Here is a 26,693-nt window from a genome sequence, read left to right on the forward strand (position 1 = left end):
CTTCAGATCCACAGTAGCTGGAAAACCTCTTTGAGACTATCCCGCAGAAAGAAATGCTGGTCAGCGAGGCTGGAACATCAGCCGGCGAGCGAGAATCAGCACCACCAACATCCCAATAGCCCTGACCAACCCGGCTCCCCTGCTAAAGTTTTTTTTTTTTTTTTGTATTTTTTGTATTGGTTAAGTCAAATTATGATGAAATAATATAATAATTAATAAACAAAAAATTTAAAATAATGAAATATATATATATATATATATATATATATATAATAATAAAAATAAAAATAAAAATTAATGAAATATACGTAGTAATTAAAAAATAATTGAGCTTATTCGAGAGCTTTCGAGCCAAATCTAAGAAAGTTCAGGCTCTAGCTCGTTAGTGCTTGAGCCGTTCCCAAACTCGAGTCGAGTCATATCGAGCTGAACTTTGATCGAGCCGACCTCAAATAGTTTGTAAACTATCAGACTCATTAACACCCCTAGTTTTATCTATCATCACATAGATCTCACTCATTGAAAGATCATGCAGTCAGTCCTTAAAAAAAAATATTATTCACTCAATCCTAGGAGTCTATTTCTTGTCATCGATCTTAATCACATGCACCTTACTAACCGTGCAAAATTTGATCATTCACTGTTAGATCTAGATTTATTAGAATCCTAAGATGAAGATTAAAAGCATCGTGAGGCTTAGATTTAATATTGAATATACAGATTTAATTTAAGTTTCTATGATATACTTCTGATTGCGGTTTTTTAATTACTTATTTTTTCAATAAATAAAAGAATTATTTTTCTCCTAAAAAATAATAATAACATTTTCTGGAAGAAATTTGACAAACCAAAAATTTCAAAATAAAGGAAAACTATTTTTTTAACCTAACCCATATAGATTAAATTATTTATTTTTCACTTCAAACAGTTAAAAAAAAAATATACTCTCCATTTCAGAAATTATACTATACAAGCCAAGCTGAGAAAAAATTCCTGAAATTATTGAAATATGTGGGAAATGTTTTCTTTTGCTCAAAAAATTTAGGGTAATTAATTTATTAGTCCCTATATTTTGACAAAACACACTGTTTAGTCCCTGTATTTTTAAAAACACACACTAAAGTCCCTAACGTTTTTCTCGGTGAACTGTTTAGTCCCTAATGTTTTTCTTGGTGAACTGTTTAGTCCCTGCCGTTAGACTCTCATGAAGATTCTGTTAGTCAATTTGGATTTGTGTTCTTCTTTTCTTTTATTTTGCTTTCCTTTAAACTCTAATGCATCTGAAATCAACTTTGAGTGTTCTTGTTCTTAATTTTCTTCTTAATCGTTCAAATTCGTAAGCGTTTGAGTCTGTTCTTTTTATTGTTCTCCATGCAAATAGCTTCTTCTAAATTGGATTACTCTTCTGAAGTTTGAAGGTAAATAGTAAAGGGTAATTTAGTCATTTCCGAAGTCATAAACGGTAAAAAATGTAACAAACAGACGGAAGGACTAAACAGTTCACTGAGAAAAAGGTTAGAGACCTTACCATGTGTTTTTGAAAATACAGGGACTAAACAGTGTGTTTTGTCAAAATATAGGGACTAATAAATTAATTACCCAAAAATTTAAGATACATAACATCTACAGCTTATTAAAAAATACTATATTGATCTCAACACTCAATTTCTCCTACAATGAACATCTTATAGCCATGAAGATATGCATAAGATAAGAAGATTAGGATCAAACAAATTCTGGAGATAGATTTTACACTCTTGGATACCGAGACCGGCCTTTCTTCTTCAGGAACTCCGGAATTTCTACTCCACCACTTTCGGCGAACGAGGACGGTCGCCTGTTGATTCCGAATGTATCTCCTTGCGACAATTGACTCGCCTGAAATTGAACCATGAATAAGAAAATATGGTCTGTTTTGTCTGTTTATTTTCTGTTTTCGTGTGTGCAAATACGGAGGAAGGGGGGAAAGAGAGACCTGGATTGGGGGCCTGCCTTCACTCTCTTCTTGTCGCTTGAATCCGGTTGCAATTAGCGTTATGCTGACCTGTATGAAAACCCAGCATGAATTCAAATTCCATGAGGAAAAACTAAAATTCGGCATTGGTACTTGGCAAGGTTTTCGTTTTGATCCGTGTAGTAGCATATTTGATCCATCTACTTCTAATTTTTCGCAAAATATGGCCGTTGACAAGCGGTCTGATACGTGCAATGCTCAAAGGCAAGTGGTCAAATAATATCCTGTAATCAAGGTCTAAATTTTGCTAAAATTATAGTGCAAGGAGCTAAATGTGCCAATGTTGAAGTAAGAGGGACCAAGATGAGAAATTCTGCCAAGTACGGGGTTCAAAATTTCGAGTTTGTCTAATTCATGTAAAAGTAGAAAAATCTCCTTCATCCTCTGCAATTTCTACAATAGACAGGAACGAACCATTGACACGAAATCCAACAGAAATAAGTACAGATTGAGCGGGTTAAATGCGTCATTGGTCACTTAACTTATATGGTTGTCTCAAAATGGTCACTCAACTTCAATTTGTCTCAATAAAATCACTAAACTTTAAGTTTTGTCTCAATTAAGTCACTCTAGCGATTTCGGTGATTAAAAAGCATCGGAATGATGACATAGGTGACACGTCAGCATGAGTCAACTCAGATCTTTGACCAAAACGACACATGATATCCATATATGCGCTACCTGGCTATCATGTGTTTGTTATTTTTATGGGAAAAAAACAAAATTTAGTTTTTTTTTTTTCATAAAAATAACCGAAACATGGCTGTCATGTTTCGTTTCGGTTTGAGATCTAAATTGACTCATGTTGACGTGTCACTCGTGTCATTATTTCGACGTCTTTTAACTACTGAAATCGGCAGAGTGACCTAATTGAGACAAAACTCAAAGTTGAGTGATTTTATTGAGACACATTGAAATTGAGTGACTATTTTGAGACAATCATGTAAGTTCAATGACCAATGGTGCATTTAACTCCAGAGTGAGCTGTATCAGAAATGTCATTCAAAATCCACGTTATACTCGGCCAAGTAATCGAAAACGCAATGGTGTGAGCAGCTAATACTTGTTTTTTATTAAATATTTAACGAAACCACTCTCCTTCTCCTTCGGCTACCAGCCGTCTAAATTTAAGCAAAGGTTTGGGCCAAAAAGGAGATATTTGTAGTGTCAATGATTAAGATATAATAAGGCAATAAACGGCTTTTTATCACTTAATGTAGAGACCGGACTAGAAAAATTTGCAGAAGAGCACGAAATCACTTACTTGACCACTTAGTGATGGATCTATTACTGCTCCAAATATTAGATTTGCAGTTGGATCTACAAGGTCATATATAACCTCTGCTGCAGCATTTACCTGCAACGATTTTTGGGTGCGTCAAATAATACGGAAACAGAAATTTCATTCAGGCTTTATGAATGTTCCTAACTTTCTATATCAAAAAGTTCTTAAAGTTTTTAGACTGATTGATACACTAGTTTAAAAGTTTCAATTACGTTAAAATTCCTCTCGATTTGATGAGCCGAAATGCTTAAATTCTGATTCAAAGCAACGTCACAATATGATCCAAAAACTTTTTTGTGTAAACCAAACAGAAATTCTAATAGCAACAGAAAATTTCTACAATTCAAAATAGCTGGAAAAATTCATCCAGCAAGTATCTGGATGAAAAAAAAATGGAGTGTTTTCTTTACGGGTAAATGATTTATTAGTCTTGTATTTTACCTAACACACTGTTTAGTTCTCATATTTTAATAATACACTGTTTGGTCCTTAACTTTTGTTCTATTCAACGGTTTAATCCCTCAAATATTGCGTAAATTACACCAATGGCCACTGAACTTTACCCATTTTAACATTGTGACCACTGAACTTTAATTCTTAACAGTATGACCACTGAACTTTACACTTTTTAACACCGATGGCCACTCAACGCCTCAAAACGATCATTGGCTGTCTCAAAATAAAAAATCCGAAGAGTTAATGATATTCTAAGGAACTTTAATTCTTGAAAATTTTCGTTTTGAGGCCATTTAGATGTTGTTTGGTTAGGAGAGCGAATGAACTTTTAGAGAGAAAAAGCTCCAAAAAAAGTGATTTTGGAAAATAAAAAAGTGATTTTATGGTAAATATCGTTCTGATTTCATTTTGAGATCGTTAACGGTCATTTTGAGTGGTTAGTTAAAGTTGAGTAGCCATCAATGTTAAAAAGTGTAAAGTTCAGTGGCCATTCTCTTAAAAATTGAAATTTAGTAGCCACAATATTAAAATGGGTAAAGTTCAGTGGCCATGGGTGTAATTTACCCCTCAAATATTTGAATGATTAAACAGTTTAGTCCCTCGATACGGGACTAAACTGTTGAATAAGACAAAAGTTCAGGATTAAACAGTGTACTATTAAAATATGAGGACTAAATTGTATGTTAGGTAAAAATGTAAGGACTAAGAAATTATTTACTCTTTTCTTTACAACAGTTGTTAACGATATAGAATTACGTACTCCGGCAAAAGTAAAATAACATCTCAAACCGCACAAGTTTTCTATTACTTACAACGGAGTAAATTTCATTCAAATCATAGTAACATATGAAGGAACAAGCACAGTTAAGCTGAGTGAAGGAAAAGAGGTACCTCGAATAAAGTTAAATCGTTTCCACCAGTAATGTTCCATACTATCCCCGTTGCCCTCTCGATACCAATATCCAGCAAAGGTGACTGAATCGCGTTCAGTGCAGCATCTCTTGCCCTTGTTTTACCTGCACACGAACCGTAAAGCATTGAAATAAATATAATAGTGTCCAATGGATGCTTCAATCAATATACAATCTTGAATTCGGGACCATATAGCTTGGTAATCAAGAGGAATGTTAAGAGAATCAAGCCGGATATGACCAGATGATTACGTGACATACATACATACATACACGAACCGATATAGATATGGAAAGGGAAAACAATTACCTTACAGTTATATTTAAAGGGTTATGAAAAAATCTGCCTCCAATATCTTCGGGGAAGTGCAATTTACTTTTCTTAGGTCTAGTAAGAGCTAATGTAGCATTGTAGCTCATCGTTGAAATAGGATATCCGCATGTTTTAGACTAGACTTTATTTAATAAGAGGCAAATCAAATAATTAATCCAGAAACAACGAAATGCAAAAGAATATTAATCCCTCAGTTCCATTATATCTCTCGTTTTTGTTGTTTTCACAATTAACTAGCCTTAAATTTAGGATAAAACCGAGTGGCTAAAACTAAATTACCCTTGTTTTAGAAAGACTCAAAATTGTTTAATCCACAAACGTAAATCTAAACAATAGATTTATCAAATTTTCTAAATCCCAAGATAAGGGTAACCTCGAAAAAGGAAACGTAAATTTCGTTGAAAGTCTAAAAGCGACAGATAAATGGAGTTTGGATCTTGCTAAAAACGACAAATATAATGGAATAGAGGGAGTAACATTTTTGTGCAAAGTAACTTAAAGATTACCAGTTGCAGTTCCTATCCCCATCAAAGAAGATCCTGCATTTGCCATTATCGCTCGCACATCAGCAAAATCCACATTCACCAATCCCGGAATCTGAAAGTCATTCATGAAAACTACCACCAATTTCAGTATGAACTAATAGAGTAACAAAGCCATTCATAAATTTCAATATCATCTGAATAGTACAAAGGGCGGTCTGGTGCACTACACGTCCCCGCTAAGCGAGGGTCCGGGGAGGGGTTCCACCACAAGGGTGTATTGGGGGCAAGCCTTCCCCTGCCATTTTTTTTTGGCAAGAGGCTGCTCCTAAGACTCGAACCCGTGACCTCTCAGTCACACGACAATAACATTTACCGTTGCACCAAGGCTCACCCTCTGAATAGTACATGAGAAATAAAAAACTGTCTCAGGACTTCACGGGAGAGCATGCATTGACAAATGATTCCAAATAAAAAGATTTATATAAAGGGTAAATAATTTATTAGTCCCCTACTTTTTACCTAATACACTGTTTGGTCTCCTATTTTGAAAAACACATTTTAAGGTCTCTATCTTTTGCCAATATTAACTCTTTAGTCCTTTTATCTATTTTTTTAGATTTTTAACCGAACATATCTTAGCTTTTAGGACAGCCACAACACAATACAAAATGACTATGTTACTCTGTTATTTTATATCTGTCTGTTTATGCCAAATATAACGGTTACAAGTCTAAAAAAACTAGATAAAAGAACTAACTTTATAGTTTGTTTGTTTTTTCTCGAGTTACATACCGTAATGATATCAGAGATACCACGAACACCTTGTCTCAGAATATCATCGGCCAGGTTAAATGCTTCCGTTACAGGGGTAGATTGGGAAACAGCAGTCAACAACTTATCATTTGGAATGATAATCAAGGTGTCAACATTATCTCTCAACGAAGCAATTCCTTCCTGGGCCTGCACTGCTCTCCTTCTTCCCTCAAAAGAAAACGGGGTTGTGACTATACCGACTGTCAATATACCCATTGACTTTGCAACACCTGCAATGATCGGTGCCCCACCGGTGCCTGTTCCCCCACCCATCCCAGCCTGCATTAAGAAACTTAAAGTTCCATGTAAGAGAAACAGAGCAGTGTAGTTTAGATAAGCTAGCATTGTGCAGTGTGAGTGCAAGGCAGTCCATGGATGCATTCCACCAGAGAGAACTGTAATCTTAGATAATAGAGCGGGTTTGAAGTTTATTCCGAACGTTATGTTGATTCCATGAGATATTAATAAGTGTTATCAAATCTTTCATTCACATTTGCTTAGGGATGTAATCGAGCTGGAAATCATGTTCGTGAGCTGCTCGCGAGCTTGTTCACGAGTTTACTCATGAGCAGCTCGTTAATTCTATTCATGAACTTCACTCACCAACAACTCATTAGTTATGTTCATTTGAAATTTCTTTAACACAAAACTACATAGTTTTGAAACCTACAAAACTACGTTATTTTACATTTCCCCTTTATAAAAATACTATTAAAGGGCAGCCCGGTGCACTACACGTCCCTGCTAAGCGAGGTCTGGGGAGGGGTCCCACCACAATGGTGTATTAGAGGCAAGCCTTCCCCTGCCAATTTTTTTTGGCAAGAGGCCGCTCCTAAGACTCGAACCCGTGACCTCTCGGTCACACAACAACAACAACGTTAACCGTTGCGCCAAGGCTCGCCCTCTCTTTTAGAGAAAAACTTATTAAAAAAATAATCGAACAAAGCTTGCTCACGAGCATGTTCATGAACATTATATTATAATCGAGCTTCTCTTTATGAGCTTTTCGAGTTTTTGAGCCGATTTTGAGCACTATAAATTGAGTCGAACACGATCGAGCTCTTATCGAGCCGAACGTCGAGCCACTCTCATTTACAGCCCTACATTTGCTCATCTATATAATGATTTCTGAACTCATATATGGACTCATCCTAAACTCATTACATTAGATACATAAACTATTAACAACCGATGCTATATATTACTAACATTGTAGACAAGTTAATTGACCAGAAAACCGCATACTTCAAATTCAAAAGTTTTGACATTAGCTCATTGAACCTTATAAAGCACTTGTATAGATGCTGAACTTACTGTGACAAAGACCATATCGGAACCATAAAGCGCCTCTTCTATCGATTCCTTGCTTTCTTTAGCAGCATTCATTCCAATCTCTGGATTACCTCCAGCTCCAAGACCTCTAGTCAGTTCTTGACCAATTTGCAAACGGTTCTCCGGAAATACAGGAGACAATTTCATGGCTTGCACATCCGTATTCACAATCCAAAACTCCACACCCTTCATCGAACTCTCAATCATACGGTTAACTGCATTCGACCCACCACCTCCAACACCAATAACTTTAATCTTAGCCTCATTATAATTACTCGGACTCGATTCAAGTCCTAAGGTATCAGTAACAGTTCCACTTGAAGTATCCTTCCTCGGGGTAGTTACAGCGTTGTTGTTCTTCTCGCCTCTAAGCATTGATATTTCCGGGTGCAGATCAAGAAAAGGGTCTTTGTTGTTATATGGATTGACACTATGAGAGTTTGCTGAACACTTAAGATAGCAAACATTGGACCTTTGGCTAGCACTCTGATACCTGTTCTTATCCTCCGAAATTTTAATCCAACCGACTCGGGTTTCTGCAGAAACTCTCCCTCCAAGCACAGTTAACATCCCCACAGGGTTTCTAGTATCAGAAGGTGTACAATATGGGGACACACAAGCAGCCATTTTAAACTAAGTAGACGAAAGAAACACTTAAACCCCTAAATTAAGGAATAGAAATTCACTTCCAATACCTGTTTGGAAAAGGAAAATAAAAAAATACCCATCAATACCACACATTGATATCTCTAATTAAGCATACTAAACAAAAATTAAAATCCACATACGGCAACCTTGGAAACTTCGATTCAGGAATCAATCATATCGCTAATCAATAACACCACTAAGAACAAGTTCCCCCAAAACAGAACCCTAGATTACTAACAAAACCCAGTTAAAACCCCGAATTGCAAAGTAAGAAAAGAGTAAAAACCCACAATTAGATCATGAAATTGAGGAAATGGAATGTAAAATGAGGAAAGGGAGCAGAGAGAGACCTGAAGGAGCTGGAGAGTAACAAAGAGCAGACTATGTTGGAGCATTTGGGAGCTGCTGAGGTATAGAGCCGAAATGGGGGATGGTTTGTTTTTTCTTAGGGATAAAATTAAAATTAAAATTTGAAAAGATAAAAAGATGATTGGGTTTTTAGCTGAAAAACCGGTAATGTAGATTGGTAAGCAGTAGATTTTCTCAATTTGATACAAATCTTAACCAACAAAAAAATCTTGTGAAGAGAAAACAAGGAATTTGCTTGTAGTGAATACACAGTTGGGAGGATATGTGGTGGTATGATAAAGGTAGTGTGTGAAATAAAACAAATAACTAATCTGGCCTTTTCAATTTTGGGTTTATGGGTCAAATGAGAATCAAGATCGAATCTTTATGAAGGCTAGGGTTTATGTGATTTCGAATTGGGTCTATTTGGGGCCTTGGGAATTATCATGGCCCTAAACCCATTAAAATTCTGTGGCAGCCCAAAATTTGATGAGACCTATTTGAATATTAATATTGATAAAATATAGGGTAATTAATTTATTAGTCCCGTATTTTGACAAAACACACTGTTTATCCTCTGTGTTTTAAAAAACACACGGTAAGGTCCCTAATCTTTTTCTCAGTGAACTGTTTAGTCCTTCCGGCTGTTTGTTAGATTTTTTACCGTTTATGAATTCGGAAATGACTAAATTATCCTTTACTATTTACTGTTAAAGAATGATATAGTCAAACAAGAGGAAGACACGCAATAACTTAAAATTTGAATTCAAAATTTATCTTTAAATTTCAGAAAAGGAAATCCGATTTAGAAGAAGAATCTATTTGTATGGAGAACAAGAAAAATAACGCAGACCCGATGCTTACGAATCTGAACGATTAAGAAGAAAATAAAAAAGAAGAACACTCAAAGTTGATTTCAGATGCAGTAGAGTCTAAAGGAAAAAAATAAAGGAAAAGAAGAACGCAGAGATGAGAAACAATGAATATAATTATATAATAGTCTTGTGTATTTGATTTTGTGATAAAGGGTAGTTAAGGCATTACATTTTTATTTTAAATAGATTTTGACTCAAATCCAAATTGACTAACCGAATCTTCATGAGAGTCTAATGGCAGGGACTAAACAATTCACCGAGAAAAACGTTAGGGACTAAACAGTTCATCGAAAAAAATGTTAGAGATCTTACCGTGTGTTTTTAAAAATACAAGGACTAAACAGTGTATTTTATCAAAATATAGGTACTAATAAATTAATTACCCTAAAATATAGGATAATTCAAAAAATAGCTTATGTAACAAATGGATACATGTGGTTTTCTTTTGTTGCAAAAAGAGGTCAGAGGTCCGCCGCGATGAGTAAAAGCAAGAACTTTTAGGTTGACGCTAGATAGAAAACTTTAAAAATTGATGATATTTTAAGTAACTTTAATTTTCCAAATTTTTAGTTTTGAGGTCATTTAGGTGTTGTTTGGTTAGAAGAGAAAAACATCGAAAATGATGATATTGAAAACGTGATTCATGATAGATGTGATACTAAACAAATTTAATTCACGGAGTTCTCTATTTTAAGGTTATCAACAGTCAAATTGGTTTGGTTTTACTAACTTTAGTGTCTTTTTGTTTCCATTTTTCGGAACTGTTTTTATCTTTTAATTCGAAACTGGAGATAAAAAGTATTTGATAAAATTTCGGAACAACTACTCTTAGGAGAAAAAACAATTAATATTTACTACCTATCAGCAAACAGCAAACAACAATCGGTAAACATGAACAACTGAAACAAACGGGCTCTTAGTCATCGTTTTTGCAAAAATAAAAAATCTACAAACATTTATCAACAAATCAGTGAAATCGCATAAATTATTTTTAGAATTATCCAATAAAAAATTTACATCAGTTACGAAATTATTAGAATTTTTTTAAAAAAATTATTTGTACAATTATCTAAACTTTTACTGTTAGTATGTATTCTATAAGTTCTAACTCCCTTAAATTCTTTAGTCCCTCAATTAGAAATTCATCCAAGATTTTGTTAATCAATTTTTTTTGGAATAAAAACTAACATATGAAAAATTAACAGGTATATAATTTTTTTTTTTTTTGCAAATTGATATATAATTATTTTTTAATTATATAGTTTTTATATATTACACTAGTTTTTCTTAAACAAAAACTTGGATTAATGCAAATCAGAATATAAAACCGTACATGAATCTTTCCAGTACATGTCACAAAACTAGATCTATTCGATCCCATCCCCATTCGTAACGGAGATTTTCTATTCCCGCCCCAGTGAGAAAAATGAGAACAATTAGTCCATATCACTGTTCAAATTGGTAATAGGAATCTTTATAGATATACTCGTTCCATTTTATTAATTTTCTCTAAACTAATATCAAATATATACGATTTACTAAATATAATTTATTTCAAAAAGGCAAAAAGCATAATTAAATCTATAAACTTTATATGTTTTAAGGATCAAGCCCCTGATCAATTATATTTTCACATTGAACCCTTAATCATTGATTTTGAGGGGTGGGCAAAAAACCGATCAAACCGATAACCGAACCGAAAACCGGCAATCTGAACCGAAAAAAGCGGTTAACCGAACCGGTGGTTTTCTTAATGATTAAAAAAATAGATAGGTACCGATTTCGGTTTCGGTTTCGGGTTAGAGTGTTTAAAAACCGCGGTTAACGGTTAACCGAACCGTTTAATAAATATAACTTTAAAAAAAATATATATAGGCTATTTGATGACAAAGGCAAGACAAATATAAATACATAGATTATACTGCTTAATATAAATACATAGATTATAACATTGATTAACATTAATATAAATATATAACATAGATTATACTGCTTTATGTTGTAATAAGTACTTTGATGAAATATTATTTACATTTCTTTATATTTTAAATGTAAACTTGATGAATTGTTTTTTAGTTCGATACTTATGTTTGAATTCTGAACTTTTATATGAATTCGTTTCGTTTGAATTTTTGAAATTATGTGTATTTTAATATTGTTTAAAAATTTAGATTTGGGTAAAAATTATGGTTAACCGTTGATTTTTGGTTAACTAGTGAGAATTGGTTAAAAACCATTAACCAAAAAACTAACCGAAATTAATGGTTAAGCGGTTGTATGGTTAACCAATTGATATGGGCCGGTTTCGGTTTGGATGGTTAAAAAACCGTTAATAACGGTTCGCTTAATTTTTTTCTCTAATGGACTGGTTAACCGAACCGTGCGCACCCCTAGATTTTGTTATGGATTCGACCTTTTTTTAATTTTTCCATCGAGTTTGGACGACACGCATCATTAGCCGATTCGGCTTATTGACGTGGACAAATAAAAATAGGAGTTTATTAACTAGGATAGATAGAAAATGAAAAGTAACAAGAAATTACATTAATTAATTTCCAATAGGTTATTCCAAACTCGATCTTCTCCTCTCCCGTTTTGTGATTTTCAGCATTAGAATCGCCAAATCGATCTTCTCCTTTTCCAAACTCGGCGGAAAAGTTAAATAAGGGCCAAATCCATAACAAAATCAATGATCAGGGACTAAATATGGAAAAATAATTGATCAGGAGCTTGATCCTTAAAACATATAAAGTTCATGGCTTAATTATGCTTTTTGCCTTTCAGAAAATAAACATAAATTATGTAACCTAATGATGATTAAATACAAACAGTAAATAAAAGAATATAGATGAGATGGAGTAAATCAACTTGTTTTATCAAACGAAGAATATAGATGAACAGAACAATCTAATGAATCGAGTGAAAATTGTGGAATAAAACTCTCAAATTTGTAAGTTTGAATTAAATAGGAAATTAGAATTTCCATAACCCTAATCGGAATTAAATTTTATTATAATATGAAATTATGAATTAGGAAGTTTTAATTGTTTAGAATTCAATCGAAACAAAAAGTTGTAATTGTATTCAAAGTGGATTTTATAGACGGTAGAAGATAATTGTATTTTAGGATTAGTTTTTTAGCAAATTATATTAATATTATATATATAAATATGTATATATATATATATATATATATATATATAATATAAAATATAATTTTTTATATCAATATTACGGGTATGTTTGGTTCAGCTGTTGTTGTTAGTTGTTTGCGGTTGCAGTAAGCTTTTTTTTTTACTGTTGTTGTTAGCTGTTTGTTATTAGGTGTTTAATTATCAGTGTCTGGTAAAATTATATTAAACTGTTGTTGTTAATATTTAAAGTGTCTAATGTAGATATATGTAAATTAATCAACAAATAAATTATAAAATAAAAAAACAAATAAATTATAAAATAAAAAATGTATCGCACAAATTAAAAAAATCTAAATAAAAATAGAGAATTTATTGAACGTTACAAAACCTTGTTCTTTCGGTAATTATGTTATAAAAATAGAAATAATATTAAAGAAGAAACATATTTTGTGGAAATTTCAAGGATAATTTTGTCAATAACAAATAATTACAAACAACTATTTATGAAAAGCTCCAAAACACTGCAGTTTCAAGCGAAAATGCTAAATGTCGCGGTTACATAAATCTAACCAAACGCTATATTTCATGTGGTTTGGTGAAATGTTAAACACTCATCCGAAAAGCTGAAACAAACGCCCCTTAGTGTATATATTTATGGATATCCTTATGGGTAACTCTAAGGGCTCATTTGGTTCGCGGAATAGAGTGGGAATAGAATAGCTATTCCTAAAGAATAACTATTCTCACCTTTGGTTAATTTTTTTTTATGGAATAACAATTCCATGAAATAAGATATTCCTTGATTTTGTAGAATAGGATTCTTCATTTTAAGTTGGGAATAAGCTATTCCTCATACCATGTTTATGTAATTTACAAATTTACCCTTCACTAAATCCCTAATATTTCTCTCTCTGTGGCGCTTCACCTTAATTTACAAACATTGGCAGCGGAAATGGTGATGGACGGTTGGCCGACTATCAATGAGATGTAGAAAATGGAGAACACGAAAAAATATGAAAAAACACGAAAAAGTGACAAAACATGAAAAATAAAAAAACATGGACGCAAAAACACGAACAAACACAAAAACATGAATAACACGAAAAAGTGACAAATAAAAAACGTGACAAAACGCGATAAACATGAAAATGCGAAAAACCTGAAAACATGAAAAACACGACAAAATGTGAATAACACAAAAAAGTGATGAAATAAAAAAAATACAAAAACGTGAAAAAAACAGAAAAAAACGAAAAACGTGAAAAACGGCAAAAACGCGAAAAAATAGAAGAGACACAAAAAACACGTGTGAATAACATAAAAACGTGACCATACGAAAATGTGAATAAACGTGAAAACCATGAAAAACATGAAAAAAATGTGAAAACGCGAAAGACACGAAAACATGAATAAACATGAAAAACACGAAAACGCAAAAAGAGAAACGAAATAACACAAAAACATGAATAACACGAGAAAGTGACAAAACACGAAACATACAAAAACGTGAAAAATGCAAAAAACGCAAAAACGTGAAAAACATGAAAATATGAAAAACGTAAAAAAAACGAAATCGTGAGAAAACGCAAAAAACGTGAATAACATGAAAAAGTGACAAAACGCGAAAACTACAAAAACTTGAAAAAACGCAAAAAATACAGAAACGTGAAGAAACACGAAAAAATAGAAAAAATGTAAAAAAACGCATTTTTTAGAGTTTCGTGTTTTTCTCTTTTTTCATGTTTTCGTGTTTTTAACATTTTTGTGTTTTTAATAGTTTTTCACGTTTTTTTTGTATTTTTTCCGTTTTCATGTTTTCCATATATTTTCAGTTTTTGTGTTTTTTTTTACGTTTTTGTGTTTTCCACATTTTTTCAGGTGTTTTGTGTTTTTCGCAGTTTCGTATTTTCATGGGTTTTTTTTATATTTTTACGTTTTTATAGTTTTTTTTTGTTTTTATCAAGTTTTTACTATTTTAAAATAACTAATAAATTAAACTTGAGGGTAAGGATATCTTTTGGCATATATAACCTCTATAAATTAATACTCGATAAATTAATAAACTCTTTAAAATAATAATTTCTTCTGGTCCCGACTTGGGCCAGTTCAAAAAATGAATAATTTTAATAAATTAATAAGATAATAATTTTCTGGAACAACCCTTTATAAATACATTGTATTATTACCTCTATAAATTAATAATTTCTCAAATACATATACGAAATATATATAGATATACATACTTGGGATAATTTAGCAAAATATGAATCTATAGTATTTTGTTTTTTCTTGAAATTTAAATCTAGTTGAATTTCATCTCTGACTATTTTTAGTGCATTTAAAAGTTTATGTGTATCCTTGTCAAATTTTAACAAAAAAAATTTATAAAGAGTGGATGATGCTATAATTGCTTCATTTATTGTGACTGGTTTCAAAGGTACCAAATCATCATCAACTTCATCCTTAATTGAATTTTGCATAACCCTCGACACAATTTCTTCTAAACTTTGGACTTGTGAGCATTCATTATTTTCACCTGGATAATCCAATATTTGATTGACATTCATTTGATTGCGGTAACCAAGCTGGTCAATCATTCCCTCAAGTTCATGAATGTCTTCTTCCGTGATTGCTTCCTCTAAATTCGTTGTGATTATTCATCCCCTATACGAATTTTGCAATGTTTAAAACAATTAGTAATTTAAAATTTATTCTTAAAATTTTTTAAATCACTCTATAAATTAATAATTATTAATTTATCGATTAATTAATATCTCTACAAATTAATAAAATTCTATGGTCCCAACATTATTAATTTATAGAGGTTTTACTGTATTTCATTCTTCTAACCAAATATAGAAATGTATATTCCCAAAAAAAATAGTTATTCTATCATTTCCTATTATATTCCTAAGGAATAACTATTCTATTTCATTCCGTGAACCAAACGGCACCTAAGGATAATGGGTTGGGGATCTCCATAGGACGGAAATAGCTATTGCTATCCCCAATTGACTCAAAAAATAGGGATAATTTTCCATTCCCATCATTAACCCTATAAAATGGATACTGGAGATTCTCCGAATCTAATGGGACGGAACCCAATGTATATGGGTATTACTTACTTTATTGACAAGTCTAGCGTCATTTAATCACCCCGAATGACCTATAACCTGATTATTAATCCATTTTTATATCCGATCCGATTCTAAGTGCTCGATTTTCGTCTCACAATTCAAGCTCGATATCAAACTTCTGAAAGGAGTGTAATCTCATGTAATGAACTCAAGTATAATTTTAGGCTTAATACATCATCACTCTCTGAACTTGTCCAAAAAGTTTGATTGCCTCCTGAATTTTCAAACTGTCCCTACAGCCCTCTCAACTTGCATAAAATGTCCAGTTAGCTTCCTGAATTTGCACAAATGTAATCAATTAATCACTCGGTTGCAAAAAAAAAAAAGTTAAATGAGAAAGATTTATTACACGCATCTTAAAAAAAGTAAAACGACCAAAATCGGGATATACAGTTCTAATATTAGAGAAGACAAGTCTTATGGTTGAGCAAGTAATACTTTCATTTTTAATCTATTTTTGAATTATGTAATAACATTCTAAGATGCGTGAACTACATCTTTCGTATTTAACTTGTTTTTTTTACAACCGAGTGTAACTGAAATGTAAATTGATATTTTGAAAATTTAGGACAGCAATTAAACTTTTTAGACGAATTGGCAAACGATGATCAGCCATAATTTTATTTTATCACCAAGCGTAGATACTATTACTTTGTAGAGTTGAAATAGGTATTTTATTACTTTTCGAATAGAATAAACACTTTCTTATCCGATCACTTTACTTTGTAGAGTTTAAATAGGTATCTTATTAATCCTGTGATTAACTATTTATACTCTTCTAAATCTCTATCCGTAATTACGGAATTCAATTCATACAAAACATATTCCATTCAAATTTCCCTCCATCCGATTTCCGATCATCAATTCATCATCGTCTTCAACAGGTAAGCCACCCGGATTTTCTAAAATTTACAATATTGATTTTGCCTGATTGAGTATTGGATTGTAAAAAAAGAAAACTAGTTTGATTTAGGTATTTTCTGGAGTTTTTCATTGCAGATTATGTTATCAATTGAATGAATTTTGATCCGTTTTTCTTTAATCAACAGTGAGAATTACAGATATGTTGTCAATTGATATGGATCACCTTCCCGTTGAAGTAATCGGAAATATACTATCTCACCTTAAGGCTGCACGAGATATTGTGATTGCTTCCACCACTTGCAGGAAGTGGCGCCATGCTTGGCGTTCTAATCTTCAATCACTGTCCTTCAATTATCACGAATGGCCTGGTTATCGTGACCTCGCAAACGCCGATTTAGAAATTCTCATCACTGAGACAATTTTTCAAACAGTTGGTCTGCAAGATTTATATATTTATATGGATGATACACAGGAGTTCTCAGTTGCCTCAGTTATCGCTTGGTTGATGTATACTCGGGAGACTCTTCGGAAGTTCCATTATAATGTGAGGACATCCACAAGGTTTAACATAATTGAGAAATGTGTTAGGCATCATAAGCTGGAAGAGTTGGTTTTAGCTTATAATTCTATTTCTGGTGTTGAACCTAGTTATCAGAAATTTCCTTGCTTGAGATTACTTGTTCTGAGTTATGTTAGTGTTTCAGCTTTGGATTTGGGCCTTTTGTTAACTGTTTGTCCCAAGATTGAGACATTTATGCTTGTTAGTCCAGATATTAGCATGTCTGATGCTCAGGCAACTATGGAATTGAGCAGTTCTTCACTCAAGCATATCTATCTTGATGGAGTTAGGTTGGACAAATTCACATTGGAGGCTGGTAGTCTTGAGAAATTGCATTTAAAGGATTGTACTCTTGAGCTTTTCGAACTTATCGGAAAAGGCTCATTGAGGGTTCTGAAGATTGATGATGTTAATCTACTCTATTTCGACATTGGAGAGAGCACAGCTAATCTTGAGGTTGTGGATGTTAGCAACTTCACCATTACTGGACCAAAGTTCTGCAATATGATCTCAAGATCAGCAAAGCTAACCAGGCTTAAACTTTGGGGAGTGGTATTTGAAGATCAAGTTGTAGATTGGGAGACTATGCCTGTTTGTTTTCCTCATTTGACCCACCTATCACTGAATTACGACTTAAGAGACAATGCTCTTTGCGATTTAAGAGGCGATGATGTTCTTCGTGGTAGCTTGAATGTTTCCCATCAGTTTAACAATGTCGTGGTGTTGGAACTGGGATGGACTGTGATCAATGATCTATTTACAGAATGGGTTGCAGTTCTTCTAGCCAGATGCCCCAATTTGAGGAGACTGGTTATACATGGGGTTGTTTCTGAAGCTGAAACTCACTATGAGTGCCAGATTTTAGCTAACTTCACCTCAACCATTGTTCGGCTCATGAGGAAATACATGAATGTAGAGGTGCAGTTTGAGTATGAATAGAAGTTCTGGAATGGGAACACCATTTGCTTGAAGTGTAGTTTGTGCTAGAAAAGGTATGCCTATGACAATTCTTATCATGCTGTTTCTTTTCCAATTTTGAGCATCTTTCTAGCCGAATCAGGAACTTGAAAAGAATTCTAAATTCCCCATTCTCTCTGAATTTTAAGGTAGATCAAAGTTTTAGAAGATATTTTACATCTCTTGTTCTTAGACATAGTTGTCAAATGGAGATTTTAAAATTCTGTTCAAATTCATAATATTATAAATAAAATATTTATCATGTTGAATTCAATTCTTAAATATTAGTTTAAAATTGCAATTGTACTGTAATTTTTTTTTTTATATCGAAGTACTTAAAATTCAAACCTTTCAAACCTGATACAAATGCAATGCTAGGCAATCCTAGTAAAGCTAATGGTAAAGTTCAAAAATTTTGTGCTTTTATGTTTTGTCAGCGGCGGGTACATAAGAATTAGGTACAGGTTGATTTTTTTTTTTGTCCAAACAAGGATTAAGGTTTTCATATTGCTAAAAAGGGAGATTTTGATACTATAGAACATTTAACAACCTTAAAATGAAAAATTATGAAAATTAAAGTTAGTACCACATTTATTATGAAATCAAATTTTTTATTTTCCAAAATCATTATTTTCTGAACTCTCTTATTCACTTTCTCTCTTCACTAAACACCACCTAAATGTCTTAAAATTAAAAAGTTAAAAATTAAAGTTACTTAAAATATTGAGTCTTAAATTTTTCAATTTTAAAATCATCAATAATCATAATAATCATTTTAATTTTGAAGTCCTTGTTTTTAGGACAGCAAACAACCAGATCTCTTAATGGCAAATTTTTTTTACAATTATGTATTTGACAAAACGTGAAAACAAGTTTTTGAACTTAATGATAGACTTTAACATGGAATGAAACTAATTTGAAATGATAACTTAATAAATAACAATCAGAATAATTAGTATTGTTGAAGTTCTTTTAATATACGGTGGTGAAGATCTGATTCGGTAGTTATGTTACAATTTAGATTCTAATTTAGATTCGTTCTATAGATTTGGCTCGAAATAGAACTAAATCGAATCAATTCTAATAACAGTGTTCTTAGATATAAATCACAAGTGTGTGCGAGTTTGATGAAAGAAGTCATGGGACATACTAGTTTAATAAGTGTATTTATCTAGTCTGAATCAGTGCTGAATTTAAACTGCAATCACTCAAGATAACTTTGATGCTATCAAATGAAACAGAAAAACAAAAGAAAATTATAAGAATCTATTCTCCTATCTTACTGGAATTAACATAAAACTGTTTCTCAATGTCTCTAAAGATTCCCCATGGTCTAAGAACTGAAGAACACAAAAATTACCAATGGGTCATCTTGGTTTTGTAACTTTCTCTAAAAGAAAAAAAGAACAAGAAAAAAGCAGTTCCTGCTTGTGCAAATTGAAACTTTCTATTCCTAGTTATGCTCTTTCAGAATCATTTCTGTCTATCAATCTCTGCTCCATCTGATTCCCTGCTAATCTATGTTTTAGATTCGCCTCCGAAAAAAGAACTCTGCATCATATGAATCATTTAGGAAAACAAAATAATTAAGAGGTCCCCTAGAGGCTAGATTAGACAAAGTGAATTTGAGATTATATTTCAAGAGAAAAATGAACTAAAATTGCAGCTCCAAGCAAAATAATTAACTATGAACAAATTCAACCAAAAGCACTGTTAGAAGTTGTTACACGGTGATTAATTTGAAACAAAAAAGAAAGAGTTTTGCATACTTCCCGAAGCAGCTCAAGGGTTGCATTCTAGGAAGCACCGACACTTCTAGGAGGTTACTGTACGAGTGTCGGACACTCTAGGAACACTCACTCGTATACTCGGGGACACGCACTTGACACTCCAAACTAAGTGCCCCTTCTTTTCTTTTTTATTTAACATGGGGACATGACTTTTGAGTTGATTAAATAGAATATAGGATTCTTTTAACGATTTTAAAGAAAAGCGGGGTTAATATTTAAAAAAGTAAATAAAATCCTAAAAAAGAAGAAATCAAAATCTAAAGAAAACAATACAGCAAATGTTTCTTTTCGATGAATTAATGACCTATTATGGATGTTTATTGTTTTACGGTTTATAATGACTTATGAACTGTCCCCGCGGTACCCATATCTCACTTTTTTTTTTTTTAAAATACCGTTTACCGCACCCACACCCACACAAGTACTCATGTTGGTGCTTCCTAGGTTGCGTCCTAGTAATATGTAAAATTGGATCTGATTCAATGGTTTATTTGTGTTAATTCTGATTCTGATCAAATAGAAAGTAGCTTACCATCATTATTAGAAAGAAGAGCTCAAATTTCTTCTCATCATCCTCAAGTTGTCTTTACCCTTTTGGGTTCTGCCATGAGCTTTCATTCTCAATTCCTCAAGATACTGCTTAAAATTATAAACAGAAATTAATGCAAAATTAAATCCCCTAGCAAATACTTGAAGCTATGTTGCACAGAAACAGGCACGAAACGCTGAAACGCTAGTAACAGAGTTTCCGTGCAACATAGACTTGAAGTTTCAGACTTCTAATAAGTGCATATATAAAGAACATAGAACCATAAAATCTACCTGTTGTTTTCTTTTCATCTCCAGCTCTGCCTGTTCAATTATAAATATGATATTAGAACAACATCTAAATTCTAATCACAATTGAGAACATATATATATACATACAGTGACAGATCCCGGTGCGTGATCAGTTGATAATTTTGGGGTGCTTTTGCAGAAAAAAAAAAAATAAAGCTCCGTACACAGCCTCCATAGAGTTTCCCAGCGTTTTCTGGGTGCTCAAGCTCCCCTTACCCCTTTTGGATCCGTCACTATATATATATATACACGAGTCAATCATCATTTGTAAATATTCGTGATCCTACCAGAGCATGCCTAAGCTGGTTGTTTTCTTCTTTTAGTTGGTTCAGCTCTGCTTCTAATTCAACTGTATATGCCTGCAAACATAGGAAACAAGAACAAGATGAATATGCTTCCGTCGTTAATAAGATTTCAATTACTCGATTTTTACGTTCTTTTTATTGCAATGGCGACTATAGAGCTTTTTTTTTTTTTTTTGAACTATAGTCTTAGGAGCGGCCTCTTGCCAAAAATTGGCAGGAAAAGGCTTCCCAATACACCTTGTGGTGGGACCCCTCTCTGGACCCTCGCTTAGCGGGGACGCATAGTGCACCGGGCCGCTCTTTATATGTATTCTTGTTCATTTTAGTTAATTCTGTTTGGGGCTTAATCACAGTTGAAGTTAAAGAAAGAACTGTACCTGTTTTCTAGCTCTAGACCGCGCAGCAGATTCTCGATTCTTGATCATCCTCCGTTGTCTCCTCTCGACGACCTTCTCCACCGGTCCATCTATAACCCTCTTCCTCCCCCTTAAGCCACCCATGTCCAATCCATATTGATTGTCAGCATTATTAACACCATTGTTGACCATAGCGTCCGGTGACACAGGGCACATCTGCCCCCCTACTGGCATAGAACTTGGGGCATACCCGCCTCCATCCCCCATTCTCCCCCCATAAACCGGCTGTGCTGCTGCTCCGGCCTGTGTTCCGAACCCACCATTCCTCGCCGAACCCTCTCCACCTTGTGGTGTCATTGCCTGATAACCAACTGCACCACCTCCACCGAGTCCCGAAACTGGCTTGGAAGCAAAACCTGCGGCTATTGCTGCTGCAGAATTAGTACCAAAACCGAACTGCTGTTGCTGCGATGGAAATGAAGGTGCAGCAGCAGAGCCTTGTTGCCTTACTACTCCTGCCTTGACCAGAAAATCCTCCAACGTCATCTCCCCAAAAGTCGGCTGTCTCGGGGTAGACGGATCAGGATTACGCACATGAGTACTATTCCCATTACTGCTGTTACCAAGCTCCCGTCCTGGCTGCTCCCTATTAATCTCAGACCACACTTCATCCACAGTTTTCGCGCACAACGGTGCAGGCAAGCTAAGCGAACCTTGTCTAGGCAAACTCGGTTGCTTCGATATCAAAACACCTCGAGCAGAACTCGAAACATGATCATTTCCTCCGTGATTTCCTCCATTGTTACCATGATTGAACTGGTCATGATTATTACTAACTTGATTCTCCTCAGCATTCCATATGCTGGTGAGGAATTCATCCATGTTCATAGACCCGAAATTCTTGCCATTCTCGCAGAGCGTGTGCTGGAATTCGTCGAGAGTGAGCGAGTAGATGGATGATTGTCGTCCAAGCGACGAGAAAGGATGATGATTATTCTTTTGGTGTTGATCGGATTGTAATGGAGATTCTACTTCACCTGAAGAGAGAACTTCAGAGTCTGTAACCACCATTTTCTTTGCAAAGGAAAGGAAGTGGCGTTTCTGTTTGAAGTGGACCTGCAAAAAAACGTTTCTGAAAAAACGTTTCAGAATTTGACAGAAAGAGACAAGTTGATTGTCAGAAAATTTCTTGGATCGAGTTGTAAAGAGAAGTCATATGATATGCCCATGAAAATAAGGTGTGGACCAGACCAATCATCAGTATGGTGATTCATGCTTTTATTTTATATATATATATATATATATATATAAAAATACGCCTAAATTTTCAAAACAACTGCTTTCAGTATAAAAAACAATTAGTAATAATATCTAGTATCTATCATCAAACAGCATACCGGAATATGTAAAAAGGAGTGAAAATGATGCATGCGATTGCGGATTGACTTTTTAGGATTCCTATATTAGATTTCAATTAAGTAATAAAATCTCGAAGATTTTGAGATTTAATTTTGTAGTTAATGACGCAGATTGGAACTTTATCTCAAGATTTCAATATGACTTTTTTCATAGAAAAGAAAGTTCTGATTTATATAATTCTGATTTTTAAAATTACTATATAATTATTTAAATATTAAAATATAAATTCAATTAAAAAAACATTTACACGAATAAATTTGAAGTTTTACGTTAATGTCAATTTTTCAGTTTCGGTTATTTTTCAATTTCAATAAAATGAAAAAGACGTAGTCTAGTTTTTTTATTGATTGAGAAGAAATATCTAGGATTTGGTTGTTTGGTGGGAAACAAAAAGCAAAAGAATCTTGTTTTGGAAGTTCCATTAATTAGTGCCCTCTCAATCCATATTAAACAAAAATAGACGTTAAATAACACAATATATTTTTTATTTTTTACTTTTAGAATTTTATTGTGTATTATAAATGAGAAATTCTACTATGGTTCCGGTCTATTGGATATTGTCAGTATAAATATGACAATTGTGCACTTTATTTCTGCCCACCAATCATTTTCCAATGAAGTACCATGTTTCTCTTTTTCCATTGATTGGGTCCATTACATCCGGTCCACCGTAAAAGTTCTCATTGTAAACTTATCACACTACAACGCCAAACTGGTACTCTAAATACTAAGTTGCAACTTAATTAACACAATAATATTTTTAATCAACCATACAAAAAAAAAAAAAAAATCAGGTTAACACATAATATGCCTTTATCCAGAATGCTTGATTTCGATAGCCCTCCCAATTTATATGTTCGAATAACCTTCTCAAAACTTACTTAAAATATAATAATTAATTTTTTTTTTATTTGCTCAACTTAAAAACTTATCCTTTCTAATATTAAAACCACATGTCCGATTTTGATTATTTGACTTTTTCAAAATGAGAGCAACACATTTTTCAGACGCACCAACCTAGTGATTAATGTACTACATTTTAAGCAAGTTGAACTGGACATTTCAAGCAAATTGAGGAGAATATTGGAACACTTGAAAAGTTTAAGGCAGGTTAAATGCGCCATTGGTTACTAAACTTATATGACTGTCTCAGAATGGCTACATCGAGTCAATAAAATAACCAACTTTGAATTTTATCTCAATTAGACCACTTTACTGATTTCAATGGTTAAAAGACATCGTATACTAATGACATGAGTGACAGTTCAGTATGAATCAACTCATATCTCTGATCAAAACGAAACGTGATAGCCACGTGTCGGTCAAAAAACAAGATTTTGTTTTTTTTTCATACAAAAAACCAACATGTGATAGCCAGATGACGTATACATACATGATTATCATGTATCGTTTCGGTCAGAGACTTGAATTGAGTTGACTTATGCTGACATATCAATTACATCATTATTCCGATGCTTTTTTAGTCACTGAAGTAACCAGAGTGATCTAATTGAAACAAAACTCAAAATTAAAGTAATTTTATTAAAACCAATTGAAATTGAATAAATTTTGAGACAGCTATATAAGTTCAATGACCAATAATACATTTAACTAGTTCAAGGGCTAATCATAATTTTTCAATAAATTCATCGTCATGTATTACACCTTAATAATAATAATAAGATAAAAGTGCATACATACAGGATCGCCTTTACCATTTTTTTTATACGCTTTGTGCTAAATGAGAAAATTAGATAATTATTCATTAAAAAAACACTTTCATAGAACAATAATGGTTTTACAAAATAAAAAACTGATTTTTGATATAATAAATATAATAAAAATACTAAATATCAAAAATATTAAATATCATAAAATAATAATAAAAAATCAGTCTTTTTTTTTGGTAAGAAAGGAAAGGAAAAAAAACAAAACCAACAAAAAAACCTATACCGGGATCAGTCTAGGAAGGCTGACCCCAATCCTATCCTTTAGGAGAGAAGGCAAAAGAAAAGAAGGAAGAACAGAGAGGGTAGAAACACCTAATGAAAAATCAGTCTTTTAATAGTTTTAGACTGTTAAACTCTATATTTTCTAGATACGTTAATATTTACTTAATTAATAAATACTAAAAAGAATTTAATCGGATATTATATAAAAAAATTAGACCTTTTAAAATTTTAGACAGTTAAACTCTAATATTTAATTTTTAAAATAATAAATACTAAAAATAATTTAATTAGATATCGTATAAAAAAAAATTAGACCTTTAAAATTTAGGACAGTGTGTAGAAGAGCTGCTTGTATTCCCTCCTTCCAAACCTCGTCTAAACCCCGCCTAGATAGATAAAAACCCATATCCAAAGAAAGCTAATTGATCTTCGTCTTATATCGTTAGATCTACCTAACATAAATTCCTATATATATATATATATATATATATGGAAAATATAGCTAGAAGAATTAAAATAGAAAATGAATAGAAATTACCTGATAATAGCAAGTATGAGAGAGAGGGAAGAAGAAGCCAAAATGTAAAAACCAGAAATCCGTTGAGCTATCTATATATGTATATCTTCATATTATTCTTCTTCTTCATATATGAAGATAAAAACAAGGGAACAAGCTAGAAGATATATATATATATAGTATATAATATATAAACAAATATAAAAAACTTAAAAATGAAGGAAAATAATGAAAGGACGAAAGAAAGAAAAAAAGCTGCCGAGCTTGCTATTACTAGTTACCTTAGCTAAGGGGGAAGAAGATATTTAGTGGAGTGGCAGCCTTTTATACTACCGATCACTTGGCTACTTGCTGTTTTAAAAAGCTAAAAGGCAAATAGGATATGTCTAATCAAACATTTAAAACTCTATCTTTCAAAGTGAAAAGGTAAACATGAGATGAAAAGTAGATAAACAAACACCCTCTACATCTTTTATTATTTTCATTTATCTTTTATATTTTTTTTATATAGTTTGTCCGATTTTTCGGGTTTAAGGCTCGTCATATACCTTTTAAATAGACCATACTATAACTAAAGCTTTCTGTATAAGATAAAGTTCGAACTTGAAATCTAAGTTAAGTGATTTAAGATTTTTAACTACTCAAACCAAGTTTAATTCATCTTATTTACTTTTAATTGCAATAAAAGTAAGAAATATCAATTCAGTTCATAATATTCGGTTTCAATTAATAAAATCTAAATTTGTTACTATAGTTAAAAAATTAAAAAAATTAAGATATCGGACCTTTCTAATTATTAACGAGGAGAGATCGGAAGTTAGTAGTGAATAAGACATATCAACGTATGTTAATCGTGAAATTTTGGCAAAAAAAAAAAGGAGACAAGGATTACTTTCGGCATCGAATATCCATCACCCTAGATAGTTGTTAGTACTGGTTTAAGCAATTCATCCTAATCCATTAAAAATTAGAAGAGTCGAACATTCGATTTTCGTAAAGGGAGATAGATATTTTTATAAAATGGAACTTTATAGACACTTTAGATTTCAGAATTAGTCTATAATATGTAAAATTCTCGGAACAGAATACCGATAGAGAATAGATAGAATACTTAAAAAGATTTAATTTATTAATAAATTGATAATTTTATATATTTTAATAAATATTTATAATTATGTCAATTACACACTAAATAATTAATTTAGATACTTTAATAAATTATTACTTTTTATTAGTTTATATATAATAAATTTAGCTATTAATATTTTGATAATAATAAATATTTTAAACATAATTAATAATAAAATTTCAAAATTTCTAATAAATAAAAAATTAATTTCTTATATTATGATAAATTACTAT

The 26,693-nt window shown here is 32.5% G+C and overlaps 3 protein-coding genes across 4 annotated transcripts; 1 reads left to right on the top strand and 2 right to left on the bottom strand.

Annotated features, from left to right (window-relative positions):
- Nucleotides 1-1,504: 1,504 nt before the first annotated feature.
- LOC136208621 (cell division protein FtsZ homolog 2-1, chloroplastic) lies at nt 1,505-8,918 on the bottom strand. The gene is made up of 8 exons (XM_065999678.1): nt 8,629-8,918; nt 7,613-8,325; nt 6,278-6,577; nt 5,507-5,597; nt 4,647-4,771; nt 3,279-3,371; nt 1,976-2,044; nt 1,505-1,878 (listed from the first exon to the last, which is right to left on the bottom strand). The coding sequence occupies exons 2-8, from the start codon at nt 8,255-8,257 to the stop codon at nt 1,750-1,752; spliced, it is 1,452 nt and encodes a 483-aa protein (XP_065855750.1). The 5' UTR covers nt 8,258-8,325; nt 8,629-8,918; the 3' UTR covers nt 1,505-1,749.
- A 7,534-nt stretch (nt 8,919-16,452) lies between these two features.
- Nucleotides 16,453-18,434, top strand: LOC136208349 (F-box/LRR-repeat protein At1g67190-like). The gene is made up of 2 exons (XM_065999187.1): nt 16,453-16,656; nt 16,822-18,434. Exon 2 carries the CDS (start codon nt 16,836-16,838, stop codon nt 18,132-18,134), a length of 1,299 nt encoding a protein of 432 aa, XP_065855259.1. The 5' UTR covers nt 16,453-16,656; nt 16,822-16,835; the 3' UTR covers nt 18,135-18,434.
- A 910-nt stretch (nt 18,435-19,344) lies between these two features.
- Nucleotides 19,345-25,628, bottom strand: LOC136207983 (protein ABSCISIC ACID-INSENSITIVE 5). Of its 2 annotated transcripts, none has more exons than XM_065998842.1 (6): nt 25,353-25,628; nt 21,465-22,559; nt 21,070-21,141; nt 20,765-20,794; nt 20,475-20,578; nt 19,345-19,703 (listed from the first exon to the last, which is right to left on the bottom strand). In XM_065998842.1, the coding sequence occupies exons 2-5, from the start codon at nt 22,512-22,514 to the stop codon at nt 20,483-20,485; spliced, it is 1,248 nt and encodes a 415-aa protein (XP_065854914.1). In that variant the 5' UTR covers nt 22,515-22,559; nt 25,353-25,628; the 3' UTR covers nt 19,345-19,703; nt 20,475-20,482. The 2 variants fall into 2 exon arrangements, with proteins under 2 accessions (XP_065854914.1, XP_065854913.1); XM_065998841.1 differs by having other exon boundaries at nt 21,465-22,575; nt 25,353-25,627.
- Nucleotides 25,629-26,693: the final 1,065 nt, after the last annotated feature.

This window comes from Euphorbia lathyris, chromosome 10, assembly GCF_963576675.1.
Source record: "Euphorbia lathyris chromosome 10, ddEupLath1.1, whole genome shotgun sequence".
NCBI lineage: Eukaryota > Viridiplantae > Streptophyta > Magnoliopsida > Malpighiales > Euphorbiaceae > Euphorbia > Euphorbia lathyris.